Source organism: Myotis nattereri (assembly GCF_964212035.1).
Source record: "Myotis nattereri genome assembly, chromosome: 9".
Lineage (NCBI taxonomy): Eukaryota > Metazoa > Chordata > Mammalia > Chiroptera > Vespertilionidae > Myotis > Myotis nattereri.
The window spans coordinates 19,123,923-19,139,519 of NC_138084.1; the positions used below are offsets into that span (position 1 = coordinate 19,123,923).

The 15,597-nt window shown below is 57.4% G+C and overlaps 1 protein-coding gene across 1 annotated transcript; it reads left to right on the plus strand.

The window, feature by feature from the left end:
- The first annotated feature begins 295 nt into the window (after nucleotides 1–295).
- Nucleotides 296–15,377, plus strand: RTN4RL2 (reticulon 4 receptor like 2). Its single transcript, XM_081099960.1, has 3 exons — nucleotides 296–617; nucleotides 5,438–5,919; nucleotides 14,024–15,377. Exons 1-3 carry the CDS (start codon nucleotides 587–589, stop codon nucleotides 14,771–14,773), a joined length of 1,263 nt encoding a protein of 420 aa, XP_080956086.1. The 5' UTR covers nucleotides 296–586; the 3' UTR covers nucleotides 14,774–15,377.
- The last annotated feature ends 220 nt before the right edge of the window (nucleotides 15,378–15,597 follow it).

Sequence of the window (15,597 nt, forward strand, 5' to 3'; positions counted from 1 at the left end):
TTCCACACACTAATGCGCCCACCCCCCCCCACCCCCCCGGGATTTTTCTGGAAGCGAGGCTCCGCGAAGGCTATGGAACATAGTCCTCCGTGTCCCCCAAGGAGGGGCGGGGTCCGGGATGGAGGGGACTAGAGAGCCGCTCCCGCCTCCTAGTGGCCAGGAAAGGGTTACGTCGGCGAGCTAGGAAGCGAGGGAGGAGCCAGCGAGTGCGGGAAGGAGTGGGGGTGGTTGGGAAAAGCATCCTCGCTATCCCCACTCTCCCTCGGCTCGCAGCCGGGGCGCACGGACTGACGGACTCGCGCGCCGCCTGCGCCGCTGGGGAGCACCCTCACCGGGCTTCGACGGCTAGCTCCAGCCCTCCCCGCCCCGTCGCGCCCCGCCCCGTCCCGTCGGGGCCGATGGCTCCTCCCGAGGCCCGCAGCCCGGGGGGCGCAGGGTAGAGCGCCGCGGCCCGGCCTCACTGCCCGGGGACTCCCGGGCTCCCGGAGCCCCGCGGAGTCCCCGCTGTCCGTCTGGCGGGCTCAGGGAGCGAGTGGGAGAGCCCCCCACCACCACCGCCGCCCCCTCTCCGCAGCGTCGAGACAAGATGCTGCCCGGGCTCGGGCGCCTGCTGCAAGGTAGGGATCCCTGCCCGCCGGAGGGCGGAGGACGTCCAGGGGAGGGGAGCCGGGCGCCCCCGCCCACAGGGCTGAGGTGGGGCAGTGGCCGGGTGTGGGGGTAGCCTGGCGAGGGGACAGCCTTAGCCCGGCCCCGCCCCCAGGGCTGCCGGCCGGAGGAGCGCACCCGATCGGAGCCTGCGGGGATGTGTGGGGAGCCGGTGACCGTGGGGGGACGCAGGGGCCAGGCGGGCCGGCCCGGAGGGGGGAGGGAGGCTCAGGTTCCGCTGTCCCGGCTCCACCTGCTCCCGGGGACGCGGAGGACTCGGGCCGGCTGGGGAAGCGCCGACTCAGCGACTCCTGTGCCCGGTGCCTCAGCACTTTCCAGTCACCTGAGAGGACAAGGGCTGTGGGCAGGGGGCTGCCTGTGAGCACAGGGGCGCAGGGGGAAATCCGAATGCGCCCCCGGTAGGACAGATGGTGGGCGCTGGGAATATATAGTTCCACGGATTGATTGACAGCCCAGGGTGTGGGCCAGAGACTGGGGGTGGGGTGGGGAAGGGGTCGGGGGGAGGCGGATGGAAGGGGGCCGTCACGACGGGAGAAAGTGGTTAGGGAAGGAGGGAGGCTGGGAGGAGGAGGAGGAGGAGGAGGAGGAGGAGGAGGAGGAGGAGGAGGAGGAGGAGGAGGAGGAGGAGGGGGAATAGAGGTTAGAAGGGACAAGCGTGGAGGGAAGCGGGACCCAGGTTAGGACCGAGGAAGAAGGAAGGAGAAGGTAGACCAGGTTAGGGAAGGGGGTGAACAGAAACTAGGGACAAGCACCCAGAATCTGGGGACAGGGTCATGGGAAAGAGCCGGGGACCCTGGACGCTGCAAGGAGAGGGGAGTGGGAAGAGCAGAAACCAGAGGAGGATGGGGATGGTGGATAGGGACGAGTCCCAGGCACCCGGGAAGAGGACGGAGGATGAGCGCTGGGGTTGGGGATGGGTAACCATGGATGAGAGAGGGCTGGGAGTGGATGCCAGGGTGGGGATGGGGGCCGGAAAGGAAGGAAGGGGAGGAGGAAGAGAAAGGGGTGGAAGGGAGGGACGGGGTGGGGGTGGGGGGTGTTGCCAGGGATGAGACAAAGAGGCTTCTGGTAACCACTTCCACGTGGGAAGCCCTCCATTCCCAGAGCGCCTGCCCCTCACATCCCTTCTTTCAGGGAGTGGTCGGGGGCTCGGCGCTCAGGGCTTTGAGGGGTGGCCGTGGGGGAAGAGGGGGGGACATTTGCATGGAGTGGCAGCCTCAGAGGGTGGGCACCCTGGCTGGCTCCACGCTGCCGTTTATATCTCCGGACCTCACGTCGGATCCTGCCGCCGCCGCGGTGACTGCTTATTTTGGGGTGTCACATTCTGGCAGAGTGAGAAGCGGTTTGCAGCAGCCTAAAACTCCCAGGCAGCATCAGTGCCTCCCCAGGCCCCTGCGTCACCGGCACTGCCGCCACCTCCATCCCGCTCCTGGCTCCCACCTCCCGGCCCCTGCCCCCAAGCCCCAGCCTCTTCCCAGCCTTTTCTGGTGGAGCTGTTGCTTCTCATCTGGGACCCTGGGTCCCTCCTTCAGAGTCAGAGGCCTTGACTTCCCAGGCCACTCACTCTGCACCGGCCTCTCTGCCCTGTGGGTTGGTGCCCTGGCTCCTGCCTCTACCCTGGGTCCATCTGCTTCCTTTCACTGGGGCCTCTGAACCCAAGGGAGGCTCCAGGGGTGAGCACTGTGTTTCTGAGCCTTGGTTCTCCAGGTGATGGCCCAGATTCCTTGACAGTGGTCCCTCAATGAATGGATACTTCTTGGCTCTGGGCACCTCAGCCTTCTGGAATCGATACCATGTTCTGGCCTCTCTCCATCCCTCCTCTGGTCAGTTTTGGCCCTCTCTCCTGGGCACTGGTCATCTCTCCTTGACTCCCAACAGCCTCCCTGCTAGAGCTGCCCTGACCTGGAGCCCAGGAGAGGAAGGTTGCAGAGACAGCCTGATTCCCTCTATGCCTCGACCCTGAACAGCCCAACAGACCCAGCGTCAGGGCTGGCCCAGCCCTGTGCACCTGGGCGCAACTTTTGTCCTCCCTTTCTCTCAAGGGCCACGTCTCTCGCACTCAGAGCAGTTTCCTTGGGTGATGTGAGGTCTCCCTTTGGACGTGCGCTTGTCCATCCCGGGTCCCGTCTATACCAGCTGCGTGGCCTGAGGCAACTCATTCCATGTTTCTGAGCCTCCCACCTCTCTTCTGCAGACTGGGGCCATTGTATGGATCTCGCAGGACTTATGTTGTATTCTATGTGCATAAAGACATGTACAAATAGTGTCTGGCACACAGTAGGTGCTTAGTAACAGATGGTTTCTGCCTGTCCCTGCTCTGCACTCCCTGCAACATTAGCCATTACCTGCAGACTTTAGAATAAAGGAGATAAGAGAGGAAGGGGTGAGCAGAGAGGGTGGGGACACCTAGAAGGGGCTTTCCTCAGCCCATAGAGGAGGGGGGAGATGACATGAGGCTTCGAGAAAGGAATTGGAGGCAGACATCAGAGATTCGGTCAGAAACTGAGCCTTCCCCTCTCTAGCCTTCAATGGTGTTGCCTGGGCAGTAAGAGCTTTGCTCTGATGGCCGCTGAGGTACCCCCTTCCAGCTCTGATGCCCTGTGCATCTTGCCCCAGTCTTTGCCATGGATTCGCAAACTGAGGGCTGGGAGTGGGACCGTGGTCCTGGAGAGAGAGGAGGCCACACGCCTGGAGAGAAGGACTGAGGGGGAAGAGCCCTGAGAAGCAGGGATGGGGAGGGGACCATGGTGAGAAGTAAAAGGGCAGGGACAGGAGAGCAGAGGAGGAAGAGAAAGGCACAGCCCCCCAGCTCCCTGCCCACCCCCCTCAGTCCAGGAGCACTCCAGCCAGGCCTGGGGGCAGAGAAACCAGTGCCTCCCACCTCCCCCTCCTCCTGGCCTCCAGTGAGAGCTGCAGCCTGAATTATGGATGAGGCTCCTTGGGTTACAGCTGCTTTGCATGGCGGCAATGGCCAGAAATGGCAACAGAGTCACTGTTACGCAGCTGTCATGGAGGGGCCCTGCTCAGGCTTGGGGAGGTGGGTCTTAATGGGAGAGACATGGGGACCCAGGGGAGGGGAGGGGAAAGAAGGGAGGAGCCCCTTATGTGGGCAAGGGGTGGCCAGGGAGCTGTGGGGAGAGGGATGCTGGCTCCCCCAAGCTACTGAGCTCAGCCTCCAGCTGGGAGATCCCCTGGTGCCATACCGTGGCCCCTGACTCTGCAGCGCTCCAGATTGCACATCCTTCCCTCGGTCTCTCCTGGGCCCTAGAGGCCGGGGGAGAGCAGTCCTCCCTAGGGCTGGCAGCCTTCAGGGCCCACACCCTTGGGAGCTTGTGGATAAGGGGTAGGATTAAAGGATCAGAGCAGGATTTGGCTTTCTCTGGTGTCAAGTCCTTGGGGAAGCGAGCTCAGAGGGTGACTCTGCCAGGAAGGGAAGTGCCCTGGCCAAGCATGAGGAGATGCCTTTCTGGTCCTTGCCCTGCCAACCACTTTGCTGTGTGACCTTGGGCAAGTCGCTTGCCCTCTCTGAACCCCAGTTATGACTAAAGTAGAACAAGAGCTTGAACCAGATGGACTGGAGAACCTTCCCAGCTCTGACATCTCCCGTGCTAGCCCCAAATCTCAGCCCTGCTGAAACCCACTGAGGTTCCCTACCCGCTCCCACATCCCACCCCTGCCAGGTCTGATGAGGGGTGAGAGACATGCTCCTCCACCCCACGTGGCTCTGAAACACTCGGAGAAAGTGATCGTGAACTGCCGCACGGGGGAGGGGTGCGAAGGGCCGAGAAAGCGGAGGTGGTGTGAACGAATAGCGCAGCAGCGCTGTGTCACTGAATATTACATCACACCCAGCCTACACACGCATGGGGCCGGCACTCGGCACTCACACACGCGTGGGGACAGCCAGCACATGCAGGGAGGATCGGGGATGCTCATGGTGAGGCCCCAAATTGAGGAGCGGGAGCAGCACATCGGCATGGGGTTCCCCACCCCTGCCTGTGTGTCCCCCATGGGAGGAAGTTCACGGGACATCCATAATGTCTACGCCACTCAAGCACGCTGGCTGTGCAGCTCTGCGTGTAGTGTGCACTGGGCTCAGACACAGACGTTCACGTGCAGCGCCAGGCGTCACGTACAGTCATGCACCCCTCGGTCTTGCCCAGGGTCTCTGAACCCCAGGAAATAGGTCCTGGGTCCAAGGCCCATCTTCCTCCCCTCGGCCTTTGATTCGCAAGAGATCTCAATTTAGCCTCAACCGGTCTCAAATGGGGGCGACTTTGCTCCCCAGGAGACATTTGGTAATGTCTGGAGACATTTTGGTTGTCATAATCAGGGGGAAGGTGTTACTGGCATCAAGTGGGTAGAGGACAGGGATGCTGCTAAACACCCTAAATAGGACACCGTATAGGACTGTCCCCCACAACAGAGAGCGATTGGCTCAACTTTCCATACGAAGGTTCTGAGGCCTGACAGTCAAACCCACCGTAGTGACAACAAGAACGGAAAAGACCACCACTCTGAAACAGCCTGCAGCATAGCAGTCTTTCCACGGTGTCCTCCAGGCATTTCTTTCTTTATTTTTATTTTTTTAATATACCAGGGGTCTCAAAAAGTGGAAGTGGCCGGGGCCTCTGGCAATTAGGTTGTTTGTGCCCAGAACCCTCCCACCCAGGAGCCAGGCTCCTGGCCATTAGGGGTGGGTGGGCGGGCCCCTGGCGGGCACCCCTGCCCTTGCAGCCTGCCCAGACAGGCCTGCCCCCTGTCCCCACAGGTCCCGCCTCAGCCTGCCTCCTGCTGCTGCTCCTGGCCCTGCCCCCAGCGGCCCCCAGCTGCCCCATGCTCTGTACCTGCTACTCGTCCCCGCCCACCGTGAGCTGCCAGGCCAACAACTTCTCCTCCGTGCCGCTGTCCCTGCCGCCCAGCACCCAGCGCCTCTTCCTCCAGAACAACCTCATCCGCACGCTGCGGCCGGGCACCTTCGGGCCCAACCTGCTCACGCTGTGGCTCTTCTCCAACAACCTCTCCACCATCTACCCGGGCACCTTCCGTCACCTGCAGGCCCTGGAGGAGCTGGACCTCGGTGACAACCGGCACCTGCGCTCCCTGGAGCCCGACACCTTCCAGGGCCTGGAGCGGCTGCAGTCGCTGCACCTGTACCGCTGCCAGCTCAGCAGCCTGCCCGCCAACATCTTCCGCGGCCTGGTCAGCCTGCAGTACCTCTACCTCCAGGAGAACAGCCTGCTCCACCTCCAGGTGAGCCGCCCACCCGTGCGCAGGCCCCTGCACACACTCCCCTGCTTCCCCCTCGCTCCTCTGCCCGTGTGTGTCCCTCCGCTCTCCCCGGCCCGCCCTTCCTGCCTCAGCATCTCAGCACCCCTCTCCATGTCTGCCCCTTTTCTAAGTGTGTCCCTCGCACTTTCTCCAGGGGCTTTTCTCCATTTGGTCTGTCTGTCTGTCTGTCTATGCCTGTTTGGTTCCCTTGCTGCCCCCCTCTCTCACTCCCTTATCCTCCACCCCCCCACCACCCCCCACTGTGTGTCCCCTTCTGCCTGTGCCTGTCTTGTCTGTCTACCCCTCTCTGCCTCTCTCACTGACTTGCCTTCCCCATATGTCCTCTGGTCTTCTGTCTGTCTCCATTCACACGCCCACTCCACACACACCCCATGTCTGGTTGATGTGTGTGTCTCTCTGTGATCTCTCCTTTTCCCCTCGTTTGCCTTCGGGGGCTCTGTCTCTCCCCAGGCACCAGGCCTGAAGGCCTCTGTGGCTGCTTTCTCCCCACCCCACCTCCTCCCACTGCCGCTGGTGTCCCAGAGAAGGCCCCCCTCTCTCCAGCACACTGGCTAATGGGACAAGGGGAAACCCTACCCTTTCTAGATCCCCATCCCCAACCTTCTGTCTCACTGAAAGGGAAGAAGGAAAAAAAAAAGGGTAAAGAGCTGTTAAGTAGCTGGAAGATGGATGCTCTGAAAACGGAAGGAATAACAGTAATTGCTATTTATTGTTATTATTATTGATCTAAATATTGTTTATTGTTGTTATTAAGCTGACTGTCTGACAGTCAAACCCTCCCATTCTATTTCCCCAGGAAGCAATAACACACCCTCCAAACCACCCTCCCTGGGCTCCACAGCCTCAGGCTGGAAGGGGGCTGGAATATCCAAACCCTCCCTCCCCCCACATAGATGGAAGGCATGCCTCCTCCCAGCGGGCTGGTGCCGATTTGAAAATCAGGTCAGGGTTTATGCTGATAAAGATAGTAACGATGGCAATAATAACTTAACAAACATGCACTGTGCACCCACTATGTGTAAGGTGCTGAGAATACAGCAGTTAACAAAACAGACAAAAACCCCTGCCTTCGCTGAGATAGCACTCTAGGTGGTAGAGAGAGACAGAAGTGAAATACGGTAGCCCCCCTCTTACCTATGGGAGATCCGGTCCAAGACCCCAGGGATGCCTGAAATCTCAGACAGTACGGAACCTTGTATGTACTATGTACCTACACACCTATGATACAGTTAGTTTATAAAATAGGCACGAAAAGAGATTAACAATAACTAATAATAAAATAGAACAAGTATAACAACATACTATAATAAAAGTTACGTGGATGGCTTTGAGGCCATAATTAAGTGAAACAGAGAAACTTAAACACAGGCACTGTGGGATCACGACACTTGATCTGACAACTAGTAAGTGTCTAACAGGCAGGTAGCGTATGCAGCATGGAGACGCTGGGCAAAGGGATGACTCGCATCTGGGTGGGATGGCTTCGAGATTTCTCCACGCTAAATAGACCAGCACGCGATTTAAAACTTATCAATTGTTTATTTCTGGAATTTCCTGTTTAATATTTCTGGACCATGGTTAACTGCAGGTAACTGAAACCATGGAAAGCAAAACCATGAAGGGGAGTGGGGGGCTGCTGTCCATAGTACGTTGGAAAAAGATGTCGTGTTATTATGATTGCACCAATAATGATGGTAGTACCCACTACCACTTAGTGGACACACTATGCGAAGGCCTTTGTGGGTATTGGGTGCTATGCGAAGGCCTTTATGGGTATTGGGCGCTATGCGAAGGCCTTTATGGGTATTGGGCGCTATGCGAAGGCCTTTGTGGGTATTAGGCGCTATGCGAAGGCCTTTATGGGTATTGGGCGCTATGCGAAGGCCTTTGTGGGTATTGGGCGCTATGCGAAGGCCTTTATGGGTATTGGGCGCTATGCGAAGGCCTTTATGGGTATTGGGCGCTATGCGAAGGCCTTTGTGGGTATTGGGCGCTATGCGAAGGCCTTTATGGGTATTGGGCGCTATGCGAAGGCCTTTATGGGTATTGGGCGCTATGCGAAGGCCTTTATAGGTATCAACTCTGCCACTTACAAGTGTGTGACATTTTTCAATCCCCCTGAGCCTCAGTTTTTCCATTTGTAAGTTAGGGGTAGCACCAGCCCATCTCCTAGGGATTTCATAAGTGTAAGTGCATGAATAATTTGTAGAGCGCTTGGAATAGTGCTTGGCATGCGATACGCACTATATAAATGCTTGTTAAAATACTATTTTAAAAGAGGCAAGCCTCATTTAACATTGATCACAGTGAAATAGCCCATCTTGGACCTCATCTGAGAGATTTGGGTCAACTTCAAGGGTGATGCCCAGGCCATGGGTGGATCCTAGAAAACTTCCTCTTTTCTTGCCTTCCTAAATTTGCCTAGCACCTCACAGTGTGCAAAGCACGCTCAGCCACCTCACCTCGTTTCCACAGCCCTGTCAGGAGATGCTTACACCTCCCCACAGATGAGGAAACTGAAGCCCAGGGTCCCAAGAGTTTGTAGATATAAGGCCTCTTCACATGAAGTCTCTTAAACCATCGCCGATATGACTGGGGGCTCCCATGTTCTCAGCAGCACGTTTAACCTCACAAAAGCCTGGCAGTAGAGACAGTTAGGGACAGTAGGGACACGAAATGAAGTTCCTGAGGCCACCGAACCAGGCAGAGCTGGTGGTACTAGAACCTGCGTGGGCTGATGACATTTCAGGCCATTTTCATCACTCAGAACCCTCCACTAGGGTCTGTCTGAGCGGAGGGGGGTGGTACCCTGAAGTACAGCAGCATGGGCTCATTTTTGAAGGCTCTCACCTTGGAGTCTACCAGATGTAGGTTCAGATCCTGGCTCCTATATGACTTTGGACAAATTATTAAGGGTCTTCCCATCTCCATGTCCTCATCTGTAACATGGCCACCTCAATAGGGTTAGCACAGGGCCACACTCAGGTGCTGCCACTGACACCTGACCTCCTCAGCATTTATCAGTGGCTCACAGTGGGACAGCTAGGGTCAGAGGGCCTGAGTTGGAATCCCTGCTCTGTTGTTTCCTGACTTTTTTAACTTAAGGCATGATGCCTCTCCTCTCTGAACCTCAGTGTCCTCATCTTTAAAGTGGAAATAATAAAAGTCATCCTTTCCACAAAGAATGGCTGTGCAGAGTAAATGAGTTGTGTAGATACAGCACACAGTTCAGTGCTGAATAAATCCTGTCATTAGAACCTGATCCGCCACTGACTCCGAAATGGGAAGTTGGTTCTATACACCCCTGGCATGAATGGCATGGCATCTTCACACCAGGCCCTTTATAGAGAAAGGAAGGAAGGGAGGAAGGAAGAAGGAAGGGAGGGAGGGAGGAAGGAAGGAAGGAAGGAAGGAAGGAAGGAAGGAAGGAAGGAAGGAAGGAAAGGAGGGAGGGGGGGAGGAGAAGGGAAGGAAGGGTCAGCCTCTGCCTGTGAACTGCCTGGAGGAACTAGGCTGGGAGATGCCACCGGTGGGGGAGGAAACGTGGGCTGGGGTGATGTCCACAGAATGCAGGTGTGCCCGAGATAGGGCTGGGCCTCCCCAAGAGGGGAGCTTTGGAGGAGGCAAGAGGACCACAGCTTTTAATGATGAGGAAGGTGGAAATGGAAATGGGGTGGGCTGGAGGTTCTCACAGACTGTCTTCTGTGTGCCAGGTACTGTGCCAGGTGAGTTCATTCATCAACAGATGTGTATTGAGTACCTACTGCATGCCAGGCAGTGTTCTGGGTGCCAGGGACTCAGGGGCGAACAAAAACAATCTCTCTGCTCTCCTGGAGTATATTTCCTACTCGAAAGGAACCAGAACCTTTCACTCATTACAGCAGCCTGCATGGTGCATAAGAGCAGCCATTGTACTCAGGCACATCTGAGTCTGAATGGCAGCCCCACCTCCAGTTTGCTCTGTGGCTTTGGGCAAGTTACTTTACCACTTTAAGCCTGAATGGCCCCATCTGTAACACGGGGAAAATGCCCTGTGCCTCAGGGATTTATTGTGAGGGTTCGAGGAGATGCTACTTGAAGAGGGCTCAGCAATGTGTCTCATTCAGAGTAAGTGTAACGGACAACTAGTGGGTCCAGGCCACCTGTCACTACATGAGCCAATTAAGCAGACAGCGTTGAATCGTTTAGGAGCATTTATTCCAATAATGCTGGCAGTATGGGAGAGCAGCAGGTCATCCACAAAAATCTGCGCTCCCCTCCCCACAAGCCATCTGCTTATATTGGGTAGAAGGGCAAAGATTATGTGGGAAGGTAAGAATTACAGGCGTGGGAAAGTAGGCACAGGATAATGGTTACAGGTTACAGGCCATGTGGGCTTGGACAGGAGGCTAGGGGGGTTGTAAAGGGCAGGCACCTCCAGGACTAGATTGTTCCAGCCATGAGGTTGTAGGCAGCTCTTGGGAGAGGAGGATGGACTTCATCCCAATGTTAGTTCCCAGGGTGTACAACTGTCAGCCAGGTGAGAATGTGCTTTCTCTAATCAGAACAGAACAATCACGGTTAACAGAGCATGATTAATATTTCTCATAATTATAGCTAGTCCCCAAAATTCTATTTCTGCCCCTAACATAAGCATCATTTCCCCCCATTTAACAGCTGAGGACACTGAGGCTCAATGAAATAAGGCATAAGCCCAAGGTCACCCAACGATTAGCAAAGGGCTCAGCCTAGAATTGGCCCAGGTCTGTCTGACTCAAGTGTAGCCGTTCAGAACCATCTCCAGAGTTCGTGTCCACATTCTACTACATGTTAGCTGTTGAAACCTAGGCTTGCCCTCTCCCAGCCGCCCTTTCCTAATCTCTGAAAGGGGAGATAATAACATCTGCTTCATAGGGTTGTGATGATCAGGTTGCTACAGGAGACGTGTGTAGCGCAGAGCTTGGCCCATAGTGAAAGCTCAGTAAGTCATCTGCTTGCCTATGCTGACGCAGACCATGACAATGACACCAGGCATAGGTTCGTGATCTCTGTGAGGGGGGGAGGGGGGGCTGGCACAGAGGAGGCACTCAATACAGCTTTGTTGAATGAATGAGGTACATTCCAGGATTCACTCACTCATAAATATCAGATGAGGATGGATCTTAATGATCAACTATCTCAAGTCCCTTGTTTCACAGATAAAAAAAAACACAAACAAAATGAAACAAAAAACTGAGACTCAGAGAGGTTCCTGGAGCTGCCCAAGGTCACACAGCTCAGCCACTGGTGCCAAAGACTGGAGCTTGGGAGGGTTGGAAGGAGGCAAGGTTAAGAACAGGATGCTGTCCAAAGAAGAGGGGCAGGGATGCTGCGTTGAGATTCCATATGGATGTGAAGAGCTGTAAACTGGCTGGGGGAGGTGAGGGAAATGTGGTTTTGGAAATGGAAGAAGATGACTTTAGCAGCCACTCTCAGCCCAGAGGGAGGGGGCGATAGGGAGAGTAGTGGGGGAGGGCGAGGGCTGTGAAAGTCAAGAGCTTATTAATGCACAGAGAAGGTTTTAACAGTGGAGAGAGGACTGGATTTGAGAGCTGCAGCTCAGGAAGTGGCAGCGGGATTTGGCAACAGCTTGGATGGGGGGAGGGGAAATGGACCCCCAAGCTGAGGTTCAGGGAGGAAAGGGGCAGAACTTTTACAGAGGGGAAAGGGGGAAGGAGAGGAGGGTAGAATCAAGGAATTTTGTAGCCCAAAAATCGGGGCTGTGGGCCAAAGGCGCCTGAATTCCCTAGGGGCTCTGAACCTTTGATCTTCTCTTCCTGACCCTCCCAAGCCAAACTCCATTACCTGTGCTTCCTCAACCCCACCCCCCCACTAATCCTCTCACAGGTATCTCTGGGGGTGTCCCACTCTTAATGACACCCATAAAAAAGAGAGACCCTGGCTAGGTGTTTGAGTAGAAGGGACTCAGAGCCCACTCCCAGGGTGGACCAGAAAGAGGACAAGGGTACCAAGCTAAATTGGGCCACAGAGGTCCAGGGAGCCCGCTAGAGACCTGAGCTGAGCATGGGGGAGGCACAGGGAGTGGAGAATGCTGGTGTCAGAGGCAGCCGAGAAGGTTGAGGGGGACGGATCTCAATGTGGCCAAGAGGAGGGTTCTTGGCAGGCTCAGTTCCTGTAGCGGAGAGGGCGGAAGCCAGATGGGAGGGGGCGAGAACACGCAGGAGCACAGGAAGGTGGAGGCTGTGGGTGTGGGCTGGGAGTCAATGCCCTGCCCCCACCTGAGAGCCTCTGACCAGACTCCTGGGGGGGGGTAGGGGGGTCACCCCCCCCCCAGACAGGGAAGGGTGGGAGAGCCACAGTCGCGAAACAGGTCCCCCCGGGTGCGCTGGCTTGAGCATAGAGGATGCCTGTGTCCCTAAGAACCAGACCTCCTGGGCCGGCTGACCACAGGGATGTCCTGCATCACTGAGGGAGGGCCTCGGTCCTGGGGCTCTGGTCCCCTCTGGCAAACTCCCCATCTCTCTGCGCCTCCGTGCTCTTCTCTGTAAAAAGGGGGCTGGGCTGGTGGACCCTGGAGCTGATCATCACCGTAGTGAGCTGGTTAAAATGCAGAACACAGTCCCTGGGCCCTCCCACCCATGGAGCATAGCCACTCCCCCACGCCCACACCCCCCTTCATTCTGAACCACAGTCCAAGATGAGCATGGCCTGATTTGGGCACTGCCCAGCCCCAGACAAGTGGGACAGCCCTTCTAAGGGGGCAGTGGCGTAGGACATCAGGCAGCAGCCTTCTTTCCCCTCCCTGGCTGCCTTTTGGGGTGGGGGAGAGCTGACACCTGGTTCCCTTAATTTCTTAGCCTAATAGCAGGACTCTTGGACCCCGGAGAGCTCCTCAGTTATCTAACTGAGCCCCTATTGTTATAACCATCATTTTTCGAGGGTGGTGGAGGTCCCCACCAGGTCCTTACAGCATGATCTCATCTACCCTTCCCCCAGCCTCTGAGTATGGGGGTACTCTCCAAGTTACACAGACTGAGGAAACAAGAGGCTGTAAGAGGCTAAATAACTTGCCCAAAATAATGCAGCTGGGAAGAGGGCAAGATGAATGGGCACCAGGGGTTGTGACTCCTGAGCCTGTGGGCTTCATCATTGGACTGGATACCGGTGTGCCAGGCACTGTGCCCAGCACTTCACCATCCCATCTTTATGGATCATCTTCTTTAATCCTCAGAACAAGCCCATGAGGAGGCACACTCATCCCCATTTCATCGATGAGGCAACAGGCTTAGAGAGATTACTGGCTTGGCCAAGTTAAAGATAATGGCCAACTCCTCGAATGCCTCCCACATGGAAACCTTGTTCTAAGCACCTTAACACGTGCTGCTTCATTTAATCTCCACATCTTACAGATAAAGAAACAGAGGCATAGGGATACCGTGACTTGCCCAAGGTGGCACAGCCAGCTATGATAGATGCAGGGTTTGACGTCAGGAGGTCAGGCTCCTCTGTCTGCACGCTGAACGAGTGTCTTCTTCTCCGAGTGTGGTCCCCGGACCAGCAGAGGCAGCACCTCCTGGGAACTTGTAGACAGGCAGATTCTCGGGCCCCACCTGCTACATCACAAACTCTGAGGACAGTGCTTCGGGATCCCCGGGGATTCTGATGGTCCCTAAAGTTTAAGAACCACTGGCCTCAATTATATCACCTTTTCCACAGTAACCTCTAACTAGGTTAGAGGAGGCAGGATTCAAACCCAGGACTCCAAAAGGAAAAGCCAAGTTGGCCCTAACTGGTTTGGCTCAGTGGATAGATAGACCATCTGCCTGCGAACTGAAGGGTCCAGAGTTCTCTTCCAGTCAAGGGCACACGCCCCCGGGTTGCGGACTCCCGCCCCAGTAGGGGGGCGTGCAGGAGACAGCCAATCAATGATTGTCTCTTATCATTGATGTTTCTATATCTCCCTTTCTCTCTGAAGTCAATCAATGTACATTTAAAAAGCAAAAGAAACGTCCAATTGTTTCCCACAGCGTTCCCCTTCCTTCCCCACCTGTCTCAGGACCTCTCTCTTCTCCACCTCTTCTCCCAGGATGACCTGTTCGCGGACCTGGCCAACCTGAGCCACCTCTTCCTGCACGGGAACCGCCTGCGGCTGCTGACGGAGCACGTGTTCCGCGGCCTGGGCGGCCTGGACCGGCTGCTGCTGCACGGGAACCGGCTGCAGGGCGTGCACCGCGCGGCCTTCCGCGGCCTCAGCCGCCTCACCATCCTCTACCTGTTCAACAACAGCCTGGCCTCGCTGCCCGGCGAGGCGCTGGCCGACCTGCCGGCGCTCGAGTTCCTGCGGCTCAACGCCAACCCCTGGGCGTGCGACTGCCGCGCGCGGCCGCTCTGGGCCTGGTTCCAGCGCGCGCGCGTGTCCAGCTCCGACGTGACCTGCGCCACGCCCCCGGAGCGCCAGGGCCGGGACCTGCGCGCGCTCCGCGAGGCCGACTTCCAAGCCTGCCCGCCCGCGGCGCCCACGCGGCCCGGCAGCCGCGCCCGCGGCAACAGCTCCTCCAACCACCTGTACGGGGTGGCCGAGGCCGGCGCGCCCCCCGCCGACCCCTCCACGCTCTATCGAGACCTGCCCGCCGAAGACCCGCGGGGGCACCCGGGCGGGGACGCGCCCACCGAGGACGACTACTGGGGCGGCTACGGGGGCGAGGACCAGCGCGGGGAGCAGACGTGCCCGGGCGCAGCCTGCCAGGCGGCCCCGGACTCCCGCGGCCCCGCGCTCTCGGCCGGGCTCCCCACCCCTCTGCTTTGCGTCCTGCTCCTGGCGCCCCACCACCTCTGACTGCGGTGCTGGGACTGCAGAGGCCGGGCTGGCCCCCAGCCCCCAGCCCCCAGCTGCAGCTCGGGCCCAATCCCCGCCCCTGGCCTTGCTGCCTCCCTCTCCCCTCCCTGCTCCGCCCTCCCCTGGGCCCGGCCGCCTCTCCCTGCCTCCTGGGATGCTGGCTTAAGACTATCCCAAGGGGCTGTGTCTGGTGGCTCTGCCCCATTCTCCCCAACTCTGGCCATGAACTCGGTCCCATCCCACGGTGGGGTGGGGCATCCCAGGCCGGCGCTGACCCTTCTCGCAATGCCCACCGCGGACTCGGACTCGAGAGGAACTTTGTCTGCAGAGCATCTTCCACCAGCAGAGCCTTCAGAAGCTCCGGAAGGGAGCCCACCCAGGAGCCCTGCGGAGGGATGCCCAGGGGGGCCAGGCTGACCCCGGGCCCCTGCTTCTCTAGCCCCTCTCAGCCTCCCGACACGGGAGGAGTACTTTTCTCCTACGTCTACCCGGGACACTTTTTAGGGTGCCTGGAGAGATCTTTCCTCTCCACCGTGGCCCCTGTGTGGTGAAGATCAACAGAAGTTGTTTGGGGGGGAAATTTATTAAAAATTCTATTATTTTATCTCCTCTGTAAGGTTTGTTGGCTCGGGACCTCAAAAGTGGGAGGAGGGCGAGGAACCACCAGGATTTCAGGGCCAGGAGGATTAGAGAAAGGGGGGCCCATTGTGCCCTTGAAGAGCTGCTTGCTCCCCCTGGGAGAAGAGGCTGCGCCTGAGGAACAGGGGTGTGGCCTGGAGTCCCAGGCAGGCCAAGATAGGGGCTGACAGCTCCTCCACTCCTCT